The 17,117-nt window shown below is 31.3% G+C and overlaps 1 protein-coding gene across 1 annotated transcript; it reads right to left on the bottom strand.

Annotated features, from left to right (window-relative positions):
* Positions 1-396: 396 nt before the first annotated feature.
* LOC134714681 (PWWP domain-containing protein 2A-like) lies at positions 397-11,916 on the bottom strand. The gene is made up of 3 exons (XM_063576150.1): positions 11,574-11,916; positions 6,361-7,982; positions 397-5,188 (listed from the first exon to the last, which is right to left on the bottom strand). Exons 1-2 carry the CDS (start codon positions 11,720-11,722, stop codon positions 6,368-6,370), a joined length of 1,764 nt encoding a protein of 587 aa, XP_063432220.1. The 5' UTR covers positions 11,723-11,916; the 3' UTR covers positions 397-5,188; positions 6,361-6,367.
* Positions 11,917-17,117: the final 5,201 nt, after the last annotated feature.

Below are 17,117 nucleotides of genomic sequence, written 5' to 3'. Positions count from 1 at the left end.
AACTTCCAAGGGAGGGGGTTGTGGGACTCACAAACTCGACTTTAACAGTCACAATTCGATCCGAACATTGACTTTAACAGTGCTTATTTGTTTTCATCAAGGAAGGGTTCGGACAAATACCCGGAAACCCCCTGGCTATGGGTATGTATGCAGTATGTTTTTTTCTCAATGTTTAAGTCATACATGACCTAAAGATGCTTACCTCTACGTCATTTAGTCTCTGGTGGATAGGTTTCTCATTGGTAATCGTACCACATCTTCTTATATATATATATATTGAAGTATAATTGTAATTGACTTATTCATCCTTTACTAGTCTATGACATTTCTTGAGGAATTAACATAATAGTGTGTGTTTAGGATGTGTATGTATATCAATAACTAAACAAATACAAATTGCTCATTCTTCATCAAGGTTTTATTTATCATCCAAAAAATGAAACGTGCACCAATGCAACAATTCACAAACTGAATGTGAAAACAGAAAACAATTTCAATATCCTAGATTGTATAACAAAACTCTCCCATATGTGTGTGTTTCTTATAGTTAATTTTCATTGTACATTCATATCAACAATTTTAGAAACAAAATATAGTAGAAATATTAAGCTTTAATTTTGAATTAGTTTTCATACATTGCAACAAGCAACTTATATGATCATCTACTTGACAACTATGTTATAGCGAACCAAATGAAAGTTTTCCACAGAGTCGTCTGCTCTTTACCAAGGTATTTAAACTTTGGCAAGTTTACCTGTCCCATTGAATCAATACAATAGCTATTGTTCTCTGTGTAGTTTATTCACTTGGACATTTAAATTTCTTCTAGGAGAAATCTATCACTCATTGATTAATTTGCCTGACCAAAAAAATATCTTCTTTTTTGATTGAAATACATGTATAAACTCACATAAACTGCATATGATACAGTATTTATTCAATATCAATAATATATATTCAATCTGTTCAATATAAGCACTGATTTAATTATAAAAAGTTTATTTCTGATTTTTTTTAAGTACTGCATGCATTTATGTTTCAAAGAATCTGCATGTTTTTTATGTTTCTTCAGTTATAAAGAATACATTTATGAAGACCTTTATTTAAACATTATTATTTTAAGTTTTTATTTGTGAACAGACTAAAACATAGCAAATTTTAATAGGTAAAATGTTGAAATTTGATCAGAAATCAACTTTTAATTTTTAAATCAGTGTTTATATCAAACAAATTGAAAATGTGTTATTGATTGAATAAATATAACATCGAATGCAGTTTAATAATTACTTATTTGTACATGTATTTCCATCATTGACAGTTCAATTTTTTGTTCAGGTAAATTAATCAGTGAGTGATAGATTTCTCTTGCAAGAAATTTAAAGGTCCCAGTGAATAAACTATACAGAGAACAATACCTGTTGTATTTGTTAGATGGGACAATAGAACTGCCAAAAGTTTAAATCGACAGGTAACTTGCAGGTGAATCTGTGGAAAACTATGATAGGCTTCGCAATAACTGTTTTAACATTTTAATACTTCTAAAACACTAAATTAAATGTATAAAAGTGTTCCAGCTTGGATATGAAAAAATATGACATTTTTGTGGGCGACTGAAAATCTGATTATATTTAACAGAATCATTTTAACTTTCCAAACTGGTCAAGTCCCTTAAGTATGATTTATTCTTTCTAAAATCGCTGACTTTTTTTAGTTGATATGCAAGATAACTATTTTGAAATTGAAAATATATATTTAAACTTTTCTTGGTGAAGCAATGCCTGTGTGAATCATTTTGATAGAGTCTCAGGGGCAGATGCAGGAATTTTCCAAAGGGGGGGTGCTATCCCAGGGCAAAGGGGGGGTGCAAAACATATGTCCCGATACAAATGCATTGATCGGCCAAAATAAAGGGGGGGTGCGAACCCCGGAACCCCCCCTCTGGATCCGCCACTGAGTCTCTGAAGTGGATACCTTGGTATGCAGGGTTGTCAAATTGTGCAAATGAATGCAACTATGAATTGTGCATAGAGCAGACATTTTGCCCTGTGAAAATAACCCTAGCTGGAACACTTACAATTATAAATATAGAAATATTTGTTATATATAATATTGATGGAATTTCCTATTAGAAAAAAAAAAATCCTTTGTATGTAGGTTTTTTGTTAGCAATCCTTATCTACAAGTCCTCCACATCCCTAAATTGGTAAGGATGATTCATAGATACTTTAAAACTTAAAATAGCATTGATAACATAATATGAATATACCCATCTCTGAACTAACCTTGCAGATGAAAAATAAATTGCCACAATGTTTACATGCCATAAATAACATAATAACTATCAAGAAGTTCAACATCATACAAACAAACATATGCGGAGTAGGTAAAATAATATCAGGTTTTCTCTTGAAAATACAGGTTAATGAAAATCTCATAAAAATCAACATTCGAAACACATGCAATTAAAAATTATTCAAATCATAATATTCATGAAAAGCATTTCTTTAATGGTTATTCAACATAATGTAAAATCATTATATATATAAATTCAAAATCCTTGATTCATTACATAAAGAACATTCATACTGTATACATTAAGTACTAAATAAATGAAGTCTCTGTCCTTTTAACATAAAAGATATGTACACAAGAAATATTGATAAAATAATTATCTCTGGAATGCACTCCCAATTTCTATCATATGACAGTTAATAAAACTGTAATTAAAATGGTTTGGTTTTGATATTAACAAATCGAAAACTGAAAGACAATGTATATCAACTCATATGTTACGTACTCTTATTATTCTGTCATTTAAGGAAGGAAATTATCAATGCAAATTTTAAACTTTTTGTTATTTGACATACAGGGTAAAATCCACTTGCCTTCAATAAGAAAAAATATTTAAATGTATGTGAAGAAGGTTTTTTTATGATAAAAAATTATCAAAAAGGTGAACAGAAGTCAACAATCAGTTAGCTGCCTATGTTTATAATCTTTTTTGGGGCTCAATTTGGCACATAAACAACATCATGAACTAGTTATCTCCAACAAAAGGAATATATTTCCTTTTAGTAACCACATTTATTTCTTTAATATTCATTGGACATGTATAAATGTCAATTGAACTAACAATTTGGAATTTAAAATGTCACAAAAAGTTACATATGACGTTTTGCAAAACATTTCCCCTCTTGCTTTCTTTTTATTGTATATTGATGAAAAAGTCTATGCTCACTTGGTAAAATTAAATTTTAAAGTATCATCCAACATGAGGTAACTGTTTGGAAAATCTGTAAATGCCTTCACACTTCACAGGACAACTTTTAAAACATTAAAGTTGAAATCAAATATAAAATATTTCCTTCAGATGCTGAGTAATATTAAATGAAAGTTTCAGATGGACGGACAAGAGCATCGCAGAATATATACCATTCTAAATGTATATGTAAGGGGGATAAACTGCCTTCATCTGTATTGTATAATATTCTAAATACCAAATAACATCTAGATGTCAGGTTAATGAAACTTGATACTTGACTTAAGATGAGAGTATGATTTTATGGTAACAGATGCCTGATAAGGACAGACCCGAAGAAATGACAACAGTTATCAAATTCAAGAACTTATCTAAAGTGAGGTAAAAACTGGAAATTTTATGTATGAACTCTATCTCAAAAGGCTGACCAAGAGGGCATGGAGTCCACTGACAACAAGGGTAAAGCTAACTCTTCTAGTCTACTAACAGAACTTAAAAAAAAATTAGAATGAAATAAATTAAAGGTAAGGCATAAGTGTCCTGTTTATTCACTTTTTAATCAGAATTATCTCCCCTTCCTCATGCTCTCTTTAGTATACATGTAGTATTATAATTGTACAATTACATACCATCTTCATGAAAAATAAAATGCTTGTATCATGAAAGTATTTCAACAAATTTAAATTTGTAATTTGTTATGTCAAAGAACAACATAATTTAAGAACAAATGGAAAACTTAAATCATTCTAAAATATTGTTTTACACCTTACAACAAAACAAAACTGACTGAAACTTAACAAAACATTATGTTCTAATACATACTTCTGCTGCTTATTATAGAAGACATTATACATTGTTATAAGTACAAGTACAAATTTATTTTACACACCTTGAACAATCAAAAGTATTGATACTGCCTACTAATCCTATTAATACAATTTTACACTTTGTAAATAATGTACAGGCAGTGAATACAAATCCTTATACATTTGTACATATAAAAATGACTAGAGTTATATATATTCTTGAACTCAATATATATTAGTAAATTCAAAATAAATACTATAAATTATAATGATTGTTTAAACATATGTAACTGGCCTCCAATGTAACAGTCATACAAAAACACTGACTTTTTCAAAATATAATTATGAAACAGCATATTGATAGTTTGGAAAAAAAATCAATTTGGAAGGTCAAAACTCCAAAGTTCTCTTTTCAACATGTTCAAATATGGTAACTATCCAAAGATAACTTTAACAAGCCATGTATACTGTATAAGGCCACTAATCATCTAAATTTGTAACTAATAAAGCATATAGTCATATATATTTGTTATTTTAGAAAAGCTAGTATGATTTGTCAATTTGCATCACATGTTTCAAAACCAGAATAGTAATTTATGTGCATGTGTTTTACAAAACTCACATGACACAATGTTTGGATTATACCTATTTCATGACTTTAAATTTATGAAAATACATATTTAGTTCATTTACTATGTATATGACTATCACATGCATTTTAATAATTTTGTCTTTTTATCAGCAACAGTCTCAAAAGGAAATGATTCATAACAAAAGAAGAAGAAATGTAGCTAAGCTAAAAAGTTGTTAGTTTAGTTTTTCATGTTTTTACACAAATGTAAATAGTTTACTTTTCATAAAACATCTATAAAAACATACTTTAATATGCTAAAAGTAATTGGAATGAACAAAACTTAAAAAGTAACATAATTTAAAATAAAATAAGTAATTAAGAAAGAAAGAACGTCTGAGTAAAACTGGACTTGAGGCCAATCTTTTTTACGGTAGAACTTGGTGGCTGTTATTGATCTGCATTTAGGCATGTTGGTGTTCATATCATCTATCTTGTAATTATACGAAGCACTTGTAAATTAAAATTAACTTTCCTGAGTAAATAGTAAATCTGAAATAGAAAAAAAATCAAATCTAACATACATTTTTAAAAGTATAGGAAAACAAGAATGTGTCCATAGTACACAGATGCCCCACTCGCACAATCATTTTCTATGTTCAGTGGACCGTGAAATTGGGGTCAAAATAATAATTTGGAATTATAATTAGAAAGATCTTCTCATAGGGAACATGTGTACTAAGTTTCAAGTTGATGTAACTTTAACTTCATCAAAAACTACCTTGACCAAAAACTTTAACCTGAACTTCTTACTATCATTTTTATGTTCAGTGGACAATGAAATTGGGGTCCAAACTATAATTTGGCATTAAAATTAGAAAGATCATATCATGGGGAACGTGTGTACTAAGTTTCAAATTGATTGGACTTCAACTTCATCAAAAACTACCTTGACCAAAACTTTAACCTGAAGCAGGACGAACGAACGGACGTACGGACGAACGAACGGACGAACAGAGGCACAGACCAGAAAACATAATGCCTCTCTACTATCGTAGGTGGGGGGCATAAAAATGAAGGAGCCATATATAAAATAAGAATAGAAAGCGAGATGAAAATTATTTTTTTAATTTATACTGCAACATATTTCAGTCAAGTCAGTATGATTTATGTATTATTTGTGTTTGTTAATATATTTTGTTGTAAGTGAAGATGTCTCCTTAAAATACATGTCATATATTACAGTTGTAAGTGTAAGTAATGAAAGTTTAGAAATATCTATTATTGAATCAGGTAACTATCACAATAATCAATTTGGTCATGTGGATATACAAATACATTTTTTTATGAACATACTATACATTTGTAGGTACAAGAACTGTGCAATAATCAAACTACAAACATGTACATACATGTAGGCCACATTTACATGTACATGTACAAGGAAATTGGTATCTCATTCTGCTACCCTTTTTAGACTTTGAACAAACACTTGCATTCTTGTAAATAAATGTATTGTTCACTATATACATTTGGCCATGTGTTCTAAAAAATGTACCCTTAACCCTTTGTTTACAAACAATACATTTTGCTATAGTAAATGTATATGTATATTATAATAAAGTTATAAATATAAGTAAAACCATATAAATAGCTGGGTTTTTTTTCTCTCAAATAAGCATTTGACCTCTTTTGCTAAAATATTATCAACATTATATATTTACCTTTCATTTATAAATCAAATTCTGTAAAATCAATATGATGTGTATTTGTGAGACTTTGTGCTGCAATTGTCGCCTGTTTAATTGCCATCTTATATGGACCCCTTTTCTTTTTATTGTAACGAACTTTAAAATCTTCAAGAAAAGGGTACAAGTCTGAACACTGAATATGTGACATTGTGGAAGATCCAAACCAAGCTAGATGTGCAAGCTGTCGTAAAACAACACCACTCTCTCTTGAACTAACAGTTATTGATAATACCCGGCCTGGCCACCATGGAAATCCTTTAATTTTACCCCAAACAATATCCCCTAATTGAACAGTTCTTCCATCAGATTTAATACATTTTGTCACATCTCTAGTTTGTATTTTCATCATTAAAGGATGAAGAACTTCAATGTTTTCATCAAGTTCAACAGGAGGCCCATCAGCCTCTTCCTCTTCCTCATTGTCTTCAGCACTACTCTGACTATCCTCATTAACACTACTAGCATTGAATTGAACTTCCTGGTCATCCTCACTTCCAGCTGATATCATAACATTGTCATCACTCTCTGACATTGAAGCACAGGAACTATCACTAGACACACATGATTCGTTGACTTCCTCAATCGATTTTTCTCTACTTCGTAGTCTATATTCTTTTCTTGGTTTTAAATCTATCTTATCAATACTTTGAACACTTTGTTGAGGTGACATTTTAATATTATATGTATTGTCTATATCTCTCCTTGGAGAGAGCCCTTTATTTTGTCTCCATGTATATAGCAAACGAGGTCTTTGAGACATAATTGTTTGTTGACTTGAATCACAATACTGTAAATTATCATTATTTTCATCACTTTTTTTAACCATAACATCGGCAGAATTTTTCAATTCTTCTTCATGTTTCCTTTTGTGTTTTCTTTTATGTTTTTTATGATGATAAATGTCGGATGCATGATGTTCAGCAACACTGTCATTTTCACATTCCTTTTCAAGCTCCTTAAATTTCAACTTCTTTATTTTCCTATGACTAGAATCATCTAATTGATTTTCAGTTTTTGGTTCAGAAGATTGGCTATCACCTTTATTTGATACCCCATCCACTTCATCTCCATGGAGACGTGGAGGAATCTGTAACACAGTACCCGCTCCTATATTAATTTTTATAAATGGACTAGCTTTAGTCATGTTAGTGTTCATCATACTAATTTTGTCTGGTAACTTTTCTATCTTAATAGTTTTTGAAACACTGTGGTTTTCTGCTTTGAGGTTTTGATTACTAGGTCGTCTGCGGAAGCCTTCTTTGGACGGTGAAGCTGTTGTTTTATTATGTGTTGTGTTTTCTGATTTGGTACCTTGTTTTGGAACAGCAGTTATAGGAACAATACCTTTATCAGTTTCTTGACACATTGCTTTACATTTGTTACACAACATCTGTCGAGGTCGTAGACGAATGTGTTGCCTAGTATTTTTATCTTTGTGTATATTCTTCACCGGAACATGTTCCTTCATTTTATTTTCATGTTGCATGTAGGTATGTCTGAAATATGTGGCAGGAACTTCAACAGTTCCATCCTCTGATTCTATACCATTCCCTTCAGCTCCTTTAAATCTTGAGCAGACACCATGAGGTATATTACTGAAATAAAAAAAAAATATGTTTTTCAAATAATTCAAAACAATTTATGCTTACCCTTTGTCATTAGTTCTATGTTATGTTTTGTGAACTCTTATTCTTTTTTGCCATGCAGAATGATGCTGTGGTCAGTTTTTTATTTTTACTTAGGAAGTCCCTTTGGTACCTTTCGTCTCTCTTTAAATTAGACAAAATGTGGTGTTTGTAAATAATTACACAGTAGTTAAAAAAAAATCCTGAAAATTTCACCTTTTGATTAACTTCCAGATTTACATATGCAATAAATTTCTAATGTTTTCTGATCAAACTTTTAAAGGTTTCTAGTTGCTTATTAAAAACCATGGTTCTTTTTAACCTCAAAAGACTACATGTAATATAAATGACAAAAGTAAATATATTAATATTATGTAATAATATCTGATACATGCATTACTTAAAGTTAATATAATAAGAACTTAAAAACAATTAAGAATGAGAACAACAAAATGTACTTATCAGATTGAATTTTAAATGAACAAAAAAGAGACCTTTAACTGCTTGCAATAATATTGAACAAACCTTTGATATCCATACCACTAAATTGACTTAAAAGTCTCCAAAACATTACATTATCATGAACTCAAATGGGGACAAGTTTCTTAGATGTGTTTTAGAATTAGAGCATAAAATAAAAGTATTATTGAACTACGTTTTTTTTTCATATATCAGAGCGAGTTCAAAATGGCATCCAACTGAAAAAACAGTAAGGTGTTATTGTATTATGTTGTATAGTTGGATCATCATGTGGAACTCTTGCCAAAAAATGAATGATTGTTGTTAACTTCCAGTGCCAATTTTAATTCAAATTCAGGATTATTGCCCAAAAAATAATAATAAGGGTAGCTTTGAAAGTCCACTCTGTTATGGTTTAATCCATTTCAAGAAGAAATTATATGTATAGTAAGTCCTTCTATGCAAAGTCCACTCTGTATTTGTTTAATCCATTTCAAGAAGAAATTATATGTATAGTAAGTCCTTCTATGCAAAGTCCACTTTCTCAACATTAACACATCCTTATAATTACACAACCAGACTCAAGTGTTCCAGTATTAAACTTAATAACTGGAGTAATTGATTGAAATTTGCAAGTTGCACAAATTTTTATTCAAAAAGGAATTATTAAATTTACAACTTAGGCCACACCAATTTGATTCCTTGTTCGACGGACCCGCCCGCACCTATTTTTTTCAAAACAGATTTTTTTTATTTTTATTATATTTCCGCTTCCCGCATCCGGAATTGATATCATGTCCATTTCCCGCACCGTTTTTTTGTAAATATTATAAAAAGATCTCAACATTTGTTTTTAAAATCACAGTCTAGCCTTTATATAACGATTTTAAACCTATCAGCACCCCACAACACTGTAAATATCTGCGAGAATATTTGTTTCAGCATGAAACCAATTTATTCCAAGCGGGAGTGCACCAATATAACTATAAAGACATGCGGATATACCGGTACAGAACAAAACGTTGGTTTCTTTCCCCCTAACTTATATACCCTATAAAAAAAATGTTCGTTGTGAAAATAAAGTACAAAGAACTTCTGATTGAAGGATTTGCCTTCAACTGCAATTATAATGTATGGTGACGGTCGTACCCGCTGCAGGTTTGTGCATCTGTCCTGGTTGATTCAGGGACCTGTCGTTCAGCAGTTATCGTTTGTTGATGTGGTTCATTGGTATTTTCCCGTTTGCAAATCATAAATTAGATTGTTGGTTTTCCCGTTCGAATTGTGTACAATACTAAGTTGTGGTCCCTTATAGCTTGCTGGTTGGTCTGGATCAAAAGCCTTGTGTAAAAGGCCGTACTTTGACCTATGTTTGTTATCAGGTTGGGACCAACCCTCCCTCAGACAAGGGCCTTGAAGGGGTCATTTTACCATGTTTACTGTTGTAGAAAAGGAAATAGAAATACTAGGATTTGTATAGTACTATACAAAAACCTTTGACAACTTAGATTTTCTTACTCAAAAAGAGGAGAAATACATTATATTTTAAACAACTAAAAGAGGGATGGGTCCACTTATTTTGAATAATATTAAACTGTTAAAGTAAATGTGTTAACATGGTTAAAGTCCAGGAATATTCTTGGACATGTTTTGACCATTTAATACCAAATATATGATAGTTCTTTGGGGAAATATTAGCCCTTTTGTAATTTAATATAAAGTGTTTTTTTACCAAAAAAATATATTATAACTTATATTGACCCCTCATAAAAGGGATATTCATAACATTAAGGGGTTGTTCTGAACCTGATTATGACTTGGATGGAGAATTTTCTCATTGTCAGTCACACATACAAAGACCAAATTTAATTATTCAATTATTTCTTGTTGAACAGGGAAAAAATACTTCATAAATTAAAGAAATGTCAAGGTACAAGTGATAAATCAAAGTTTTAATATATTCAAAACCTATTATTTTATGTTTACAAAAAAAAAATATAATCGCTCGCCTTTACTTTTTAAGCTTCACCTCAAAAATTTGCAAATTAAATATTTTTTTATCAAAATTTTCAAATCGCTCGCTCGCCCCAATTTCTGGAGTCAAAAAATCCATAGAACAAGAAATTAAATTGGTGTGGCCTTAATAGTAATATACATATCGGCATGTCTTACCAATAAGTATGAACAATGTTATATTCAATATCTATGCAGAGTTCCCTACCCTTTACAAAAGCTGTAGGAAACAAATATGCACTATTACACTACTGTCCCAGGTTAGAGGAGGGTTTAACCTGGCCAGTTTCTGTATGTATGTACCTGTAACAAGTCAGGAGCCTCTTTTAGTGGTTGTTTGTTGGTGCTGTGTTACATATTAGTTTTTAGTTAATTTTTTTTTTTACATCAATTGGGCTGCAAGTTTTTTTGTTTGCATTATATTAATTTGTAATGTTGGGGACATTCATGGCAGACTATGTGGTACATGGCCATTGGGCTTGGATCATTGTTGAAGGCCTTATGGTGACCTGTAGTCATTAATTTCTGTATCATTTGGGTCTCTTGTGAAGAGTAATCTCATTGGCAATCATAACACATCTTTTTTGAATGTATTTATTAGTTGCAACAATATTGAACAGGGGGTAGATTTTTGTATAGTATGAAAGTAAATGAAATCCTATGCAAATGTTTCCAATCAACTGTTTTATTAGATTTAAATTATGTTTTCCAATATTTCCAACTATGGCTCTTCATGACACTTATTACTTTGTTACTGGTGTTTATACAAATATAATTCATATATATGCATGCTTACCATGCATATTAAAATGGTGCAAACAATTTATTGTTCCTGAAAAGGGGGCACTTCTCAAAAAAGATAGATACATCCAACATGAGGCATCATCAATAATCATTGTAGATTCTCCCAAACTATTATGACATACAAAACCAAACGTTATTGAAAGTTGGACGAGGTTTACAGTTTAATACTTCAGTAAAGTTTGTCATTTTCATTCTACATAAAGTATAATTTGTTTGTGAAATGGACAGATGTTTACATCAAAAACAGACGAATATTCTATCAGATTTGGGTACATTTCTTGCTACCTTTTATTTGAATCCAATAAAATGCCTCTATATTTTCGAGCTCCATAATCGAGACACACAATGAGTGCGTCCTCAATAGCATCTTCGATGGTTACTGGAAGCTTTGACCCCTTCGAAATTATTTTATTTTGTCTTCTAGTCTCCGCCATATTTTCAGGGGAGCTCCATTTGTAAAACGCATGCGCGAGTGAAATATTTGCCCTGTTTTCTCCTACAAAAACTTGTATATAACAATCTTCTGTTGAATCAAGTATGGTCTCATATGTTAATTGATATCAGAGTCGTATCAGTATTGCTGCTCTGTAGTATCTTATGACATTTTTGACAAAATCGCCAATCCGTGGTTTAAGGGAGATAACTCTGAATTCTTAAAAATTATTACCTCCCCTTAACTCAATACTAGTGCACAAAACTCCAAATATCTGTTAACGTACACCAGAGACATGTATATAATACGATTATTGTATTATAGAAAAAAGTATATTAATCAAACCTTGGTTTCCTTTCTCCTATTTACAACAGTAAATATGCATAATTTTAAACTCATAGAAAGATTAAAAGATGTATTGTAACTATTTTACATCAAAAAGAAAAGGTTCAGTAGATTAAAAAATATATTTTTATTTTTTAGCCTATAAAGAAGATATAAATATCTTGTCAGTTTACTGAGGAACCGAGGATGTGTTACTATACAAATACTTGGAGCAAATGATAAATCAAAAACACACTCCGGTTCAAACATTAAATTCTGTCTGAAATTTAGATTACTGATTTATTTAGTTAGTTTGCCAAGTTTTCATTGACAACTTTCTTGTAACGTTTGTAGGACGTGAGATAGTTTTACGGCTGCATTATAATTATACATTGTTACACCATCAACTAAGATTTAAACTGGAGTCATGACCATAGGCGGATTCTATGGAGCCCCTTTAATTTTGACGTGAGAAAAAATGATGATAAAGGGAATCGGATCCGTCACTAAGTTCCCTTGTCCATAACAATATCATGAAAAGCAAAACAACTATTGAGTTCCGAAAAAGAAATAAAAATGAAAAATATACAGCCAAAGAAAAATGCATTAAGTCATTAGTAAGCAACACATTATCTATCATATAAAAAAGAAGATGTGGTATGATTGCAAATGAGACAACTTGATGTGTTATGATTGCCAATGAGACCACTATGATTGCCAATGATGTGACTTGAAATAATATGCATGCATGTGCTAACCCTTTCGGGGCACCCGAGATCAAATTTATACATTATCTAGGTGCATTCCAACAAGACTAGCATCTATCGAGAACAGCTTATAAATACTGGATACTGCATGTAGGTTTCCTTTAGATGAAGGACAAAAATTAGAGACTGTTGATTTTTATTACAGAAAGAAGTTTGACGATTGTTTTGAACGCATCTATTCCATCGACCTTGTAACCACATATATATGTAGTTAAGTTTGTCTTATAAATTGGCATACATTTTACAATTGACAATGAGAGACGGTTGAGAACGGGAGAGATCCTTATACGCCACAACTTAACTTGTCTATTTTAGATTATGAGTATGACTGTCCCTTTGGTATCTTTCGTCCCGCATTTAAGCCAAAAAAAAAACATAGTTTCAATCTGTGTGATATATATGTGTGTACTGGTAAAAAAAAATACGAGAACCGAACAGTATTTCAATAGGTTATATATGATAATCAAATGGAGTTGCCAATCTCATATGATTATTTACGGTTTCTGCTCTTTAAAAATAATTGACTGAAATGGCTTCTTAAAATTTTGAATCATACGAAAAAAAAATGCATGTCTTGTTTCTTCGTGTAGGACTTTTCAATTCAAAATTTCATAAAGTTTCAAATTTTATTTTTTCTAATTTTTCTTTTTTTCAAATTTCACAAAATAATTAAAATTTTAAAATCATAAACTTCGTTTAAAAATACAATAGGTCAGATATTTACATTGTAAGCATACTTTAAAACTGCTAAACGAAACGTACAGTTTTGGTCATCTCGCTTTTTGAAACTCAAAAAGATTTTTTTTTAAATTCTTTTTTAAATATTTGATTTATAAAGGCAACAGTAATATACCGCTGTTCGAAATTCACAAATCCGGGTTACAAACTAAAACTGAGGGAACTCATCAAATATAAGAGAAGAACTACGACACAACAGAAACACAACATTAAAATGTAACATTCACAGAAACGAACAATAATATAACAATGGCCATTTTCCTGACTTGGTACAGGACATTTAAAGAAAATAGGGTGGGTTGAACCTGGTTTTGTGGCATGCCAAACCTCCCGTTTTGATGACAATGTTAAATATAACATTAAAATGACAGCATTACATGACAGGACCGTGCTACAATACAAATGAATAGGAGAATATCATATAGGAAAGAGAAACACACGAATAATAGCTAACAAAAGGTACTAGATTTAAAATTTGGCGATTAAAATATTGGAAAAGAGGAAAGTATAAAAAAAAAAAGAAGATGTGGTATGATTTCCAATGAGACAACTATCCACAAAAGATCAAAATGACACAAACATTAACAACTATAGGCCACCGTACGGCCTTCAACAACAAGCAAAGCCCATACCGCATAGTAAGCTATAAAAGGCCTTTTATAAAAAAAATGATGCCAGTTAAAAGTGCAAACGGTAATAAGAATGGAAGCTATGAAACGAAATAAACCCGTTACCGTGGCCCAAACAGATCAAGACACACCCCAAAAAAATGCTGAAAAACTAAATATAATAAAAATTACAAACAAGAGGCTTACTTGTGACCTACCGAATTACTTATTTATGTGAGTAACACGACGGGTTCGAAATATGGAGCAGGATCTGCTAACCCTTTTGGGGCACAGATCAACCAAGTTAAGTGCATGTGATTCGTGTTGCTCATCCTTTAGTTCTCTTTATAAATAACAAAGAAGATGTGGTATGATTGCCAATGAGAAAACTCTCCACAAGCTCAAGAGTCCACAAGAGACCAAATGTATGACACATAAAATTAACAACTATAAATGCAACCGTACGGTTGTATGACAATGTTGGTTTTGCCATGTGAATTATTGTGTGTCTAATGATCTTTCTCTTCTTTATGGGACTTATCATTTTTTACCTGGGAAAGGGGGCTGGTCATTTTGAAATCAAACATACAAAATTTCTTATTCCCCCCTATAATATTTCACAATTTTTATGTGATCCCCCAGTAAAAGCTTTTAAAAAATTTTGATCCCCCGCAATTTCAAACATGCCAAAATTTTAACATGGAAAACACTTATCATGTTATTTCACGAAAATATTGAAAATGATATATTCTCAGTGGATTCTGTCAAAAACATATTTGAGGGAAAATAGGACACTTCCATGAGGCCTTTTCCATGAATATATTAAAGTAGGTAGCACAAGCCAGTGCTTTGAGTATTTTTTTCTGGCTTTTGTCTAATTTCCTGTATTGTGCTTTTAAAGAAAAAAACAAAATATGATTATCAAATCAAATGTCGCTGGAAATGAACAGACAACGCATTGGCTAAGGGACTTATCATTATTTATCTGGGAGGGGGGCTGGTCAAAATACAGGGGGATCAAGTTTTGTTCTGTGTGTGGAAAAGGGGGGTTCAATTTTGTTTGTAAATAAAAAGTGGGGGGGGGGTCAATATTTTTTACACATGGAAATAAGTATTGCACATACTTCAAGAGACAACATGTCAAGAAGAACATTACAACAGTCAAATGGAAATATATTTCAAGCACCATCCATATACAGTTGAGCAAGACATCACAATTATTTGGTGATGTAGCTGCTTCATAATCCAAATAATTCAGTCGTTATATATGTATTTTACTCACTTTGATCACTAAATTCACAATAAAATTGGGAAAGGAAATGGGGAATGTGTCAAAGCGACAACAACCCGACCATAGAGTAGACAACAGAAGAAGGCCACCAATGGGTCTTCAATGTAGCGAGAAATTCCCGCACCCCAAGGCGTCCTTCATCTGGCCCCTTAAAAAATATGTTCACTAGTTCAGTGATTATGGACGTCATACTAAACTCCGAATTGCACAAAAAAAACTAAAATTAAAAATCACACAAGACTAACAAAGGCCAGAAGCTCCTGATTTGGGAGATGCGCAAAATTGCAAAATTCACAAGCGTTATTGCCAAGTTTTGTTTTAATCAGCTTAATACTTCAGTTTTATTATGTATATCTTTTATATTCATTTGATAAAATTTATTGTTTGCAAAAGCATAAATTGTTCTTAATAATAAGGATGTTCTTATCCCAAGCAAAAAAAACCTAGCCGTATTTGGCACAACCTTTTTGAATTTTTGATCCTCAGTGTTGTACAACTTTGTACTTGTTTTGACTTTCGAACTTATATATCTGGGCGTCACTGGTAAGATTTGCGTGGATGAGGCGCGCTTCTGGCGTATTGAATTTTAAACCTGGTGCCTTTTATTAGCTATTATTCATGTGTTTCTTTGTCTAATATGTTCTTCTATTTATTTGTATTGTAGTCCTGTAATGTTATGTTGTCATTTCAATGTTAATTTTAACTTTGCCATTAAAGCGGGAGGTTTCGCATGCCACAAAACCAGGTTCAACCCACCATTTTTTTCCTTTAAAAATGTCCTGTACCAAGTCAGGAATATGGCCATTGTTATATTATAGTTCGTTTCTGTGTGTGTTACATTTTAACGTTGTGTTTCCGTTGTGTCTTATTTTTGCGTGTGAATTCACATTACTATAAGACGTGTCACGGTACTTATCTATCAATATGTTCCTGGTTTTAGTTTGTTACCCCGATTTTGTTTTTTGTCCATGAATTTATGAGTTTTGAACAGCGGTATATACTACTGTTGCCTTTATTTGCTATGTTTGTCTAATGATCTTTCTCTTTTTTTGGCCAATGCGTAGTCTGCTCATTTTCCGCGACATATGATTTGATAATCATATTTTGAGTATGGGAATTTCCGTAATATGAATTTTCCCTGCAGTTCGGTTATTTTACTTTTAGTTTAAACAATATTTATTAATAAACAATTTCAAGACAAATATTACAATGTTATACATAAAGTACAAATATGGGATTCGGAAACAAGTTTGGAAAAACTTTTATAAATCCGTCTCCCTAAAAAAAACCAAAAAACATCTATTTAACATACAATATTACGTGCCAACAGTATATTCATTTTATGGTAGCATATGATACATTGAATAAATAAACACACACACACACACACACAAAATTAAAAAAAATACAACAAATAAAATAAAGGAAAAAAAAAAAGTGAGGGAAAAAAAAAGCAAGAAACAGTCAACTCTTATTTACTTTTCTAGACAGTCACTGGAACCAACACACACGTCCGACCACAATCAACTACACCGGGCAATCCACTCGATTTTACATCATATTACAAAAAAAAAAAAGTCTAAATATATAATATATTTACATATACTAGATTAACTTTCAAAACGTTTTGTTCTATTAATGTATTCAGAAACTTTATTAAATATTTGC

The sequence above is a fragment of the Mytilus trossulus genome, chromosome 4, assembly GCF_036588685.1.
Source record: "Mytilus trossulus isolate FHL-02 chromosome 4, PNRI_Mtr1.1.1.hap1, whole genome shotgun sequence".
Taxonomy (NCBI): domain Eukaryota; kingdom Metazoa; phylum Mollusca; class Bivalvia; order Mytilida; family Mytilidae; genus Mytilus; species Mytilus trossulus.
The sequence above is the reverse complement of the archived record's forward strand: the minus strand, read 5'-3'. Positions and strand labels throughout refer to the sequence as shown.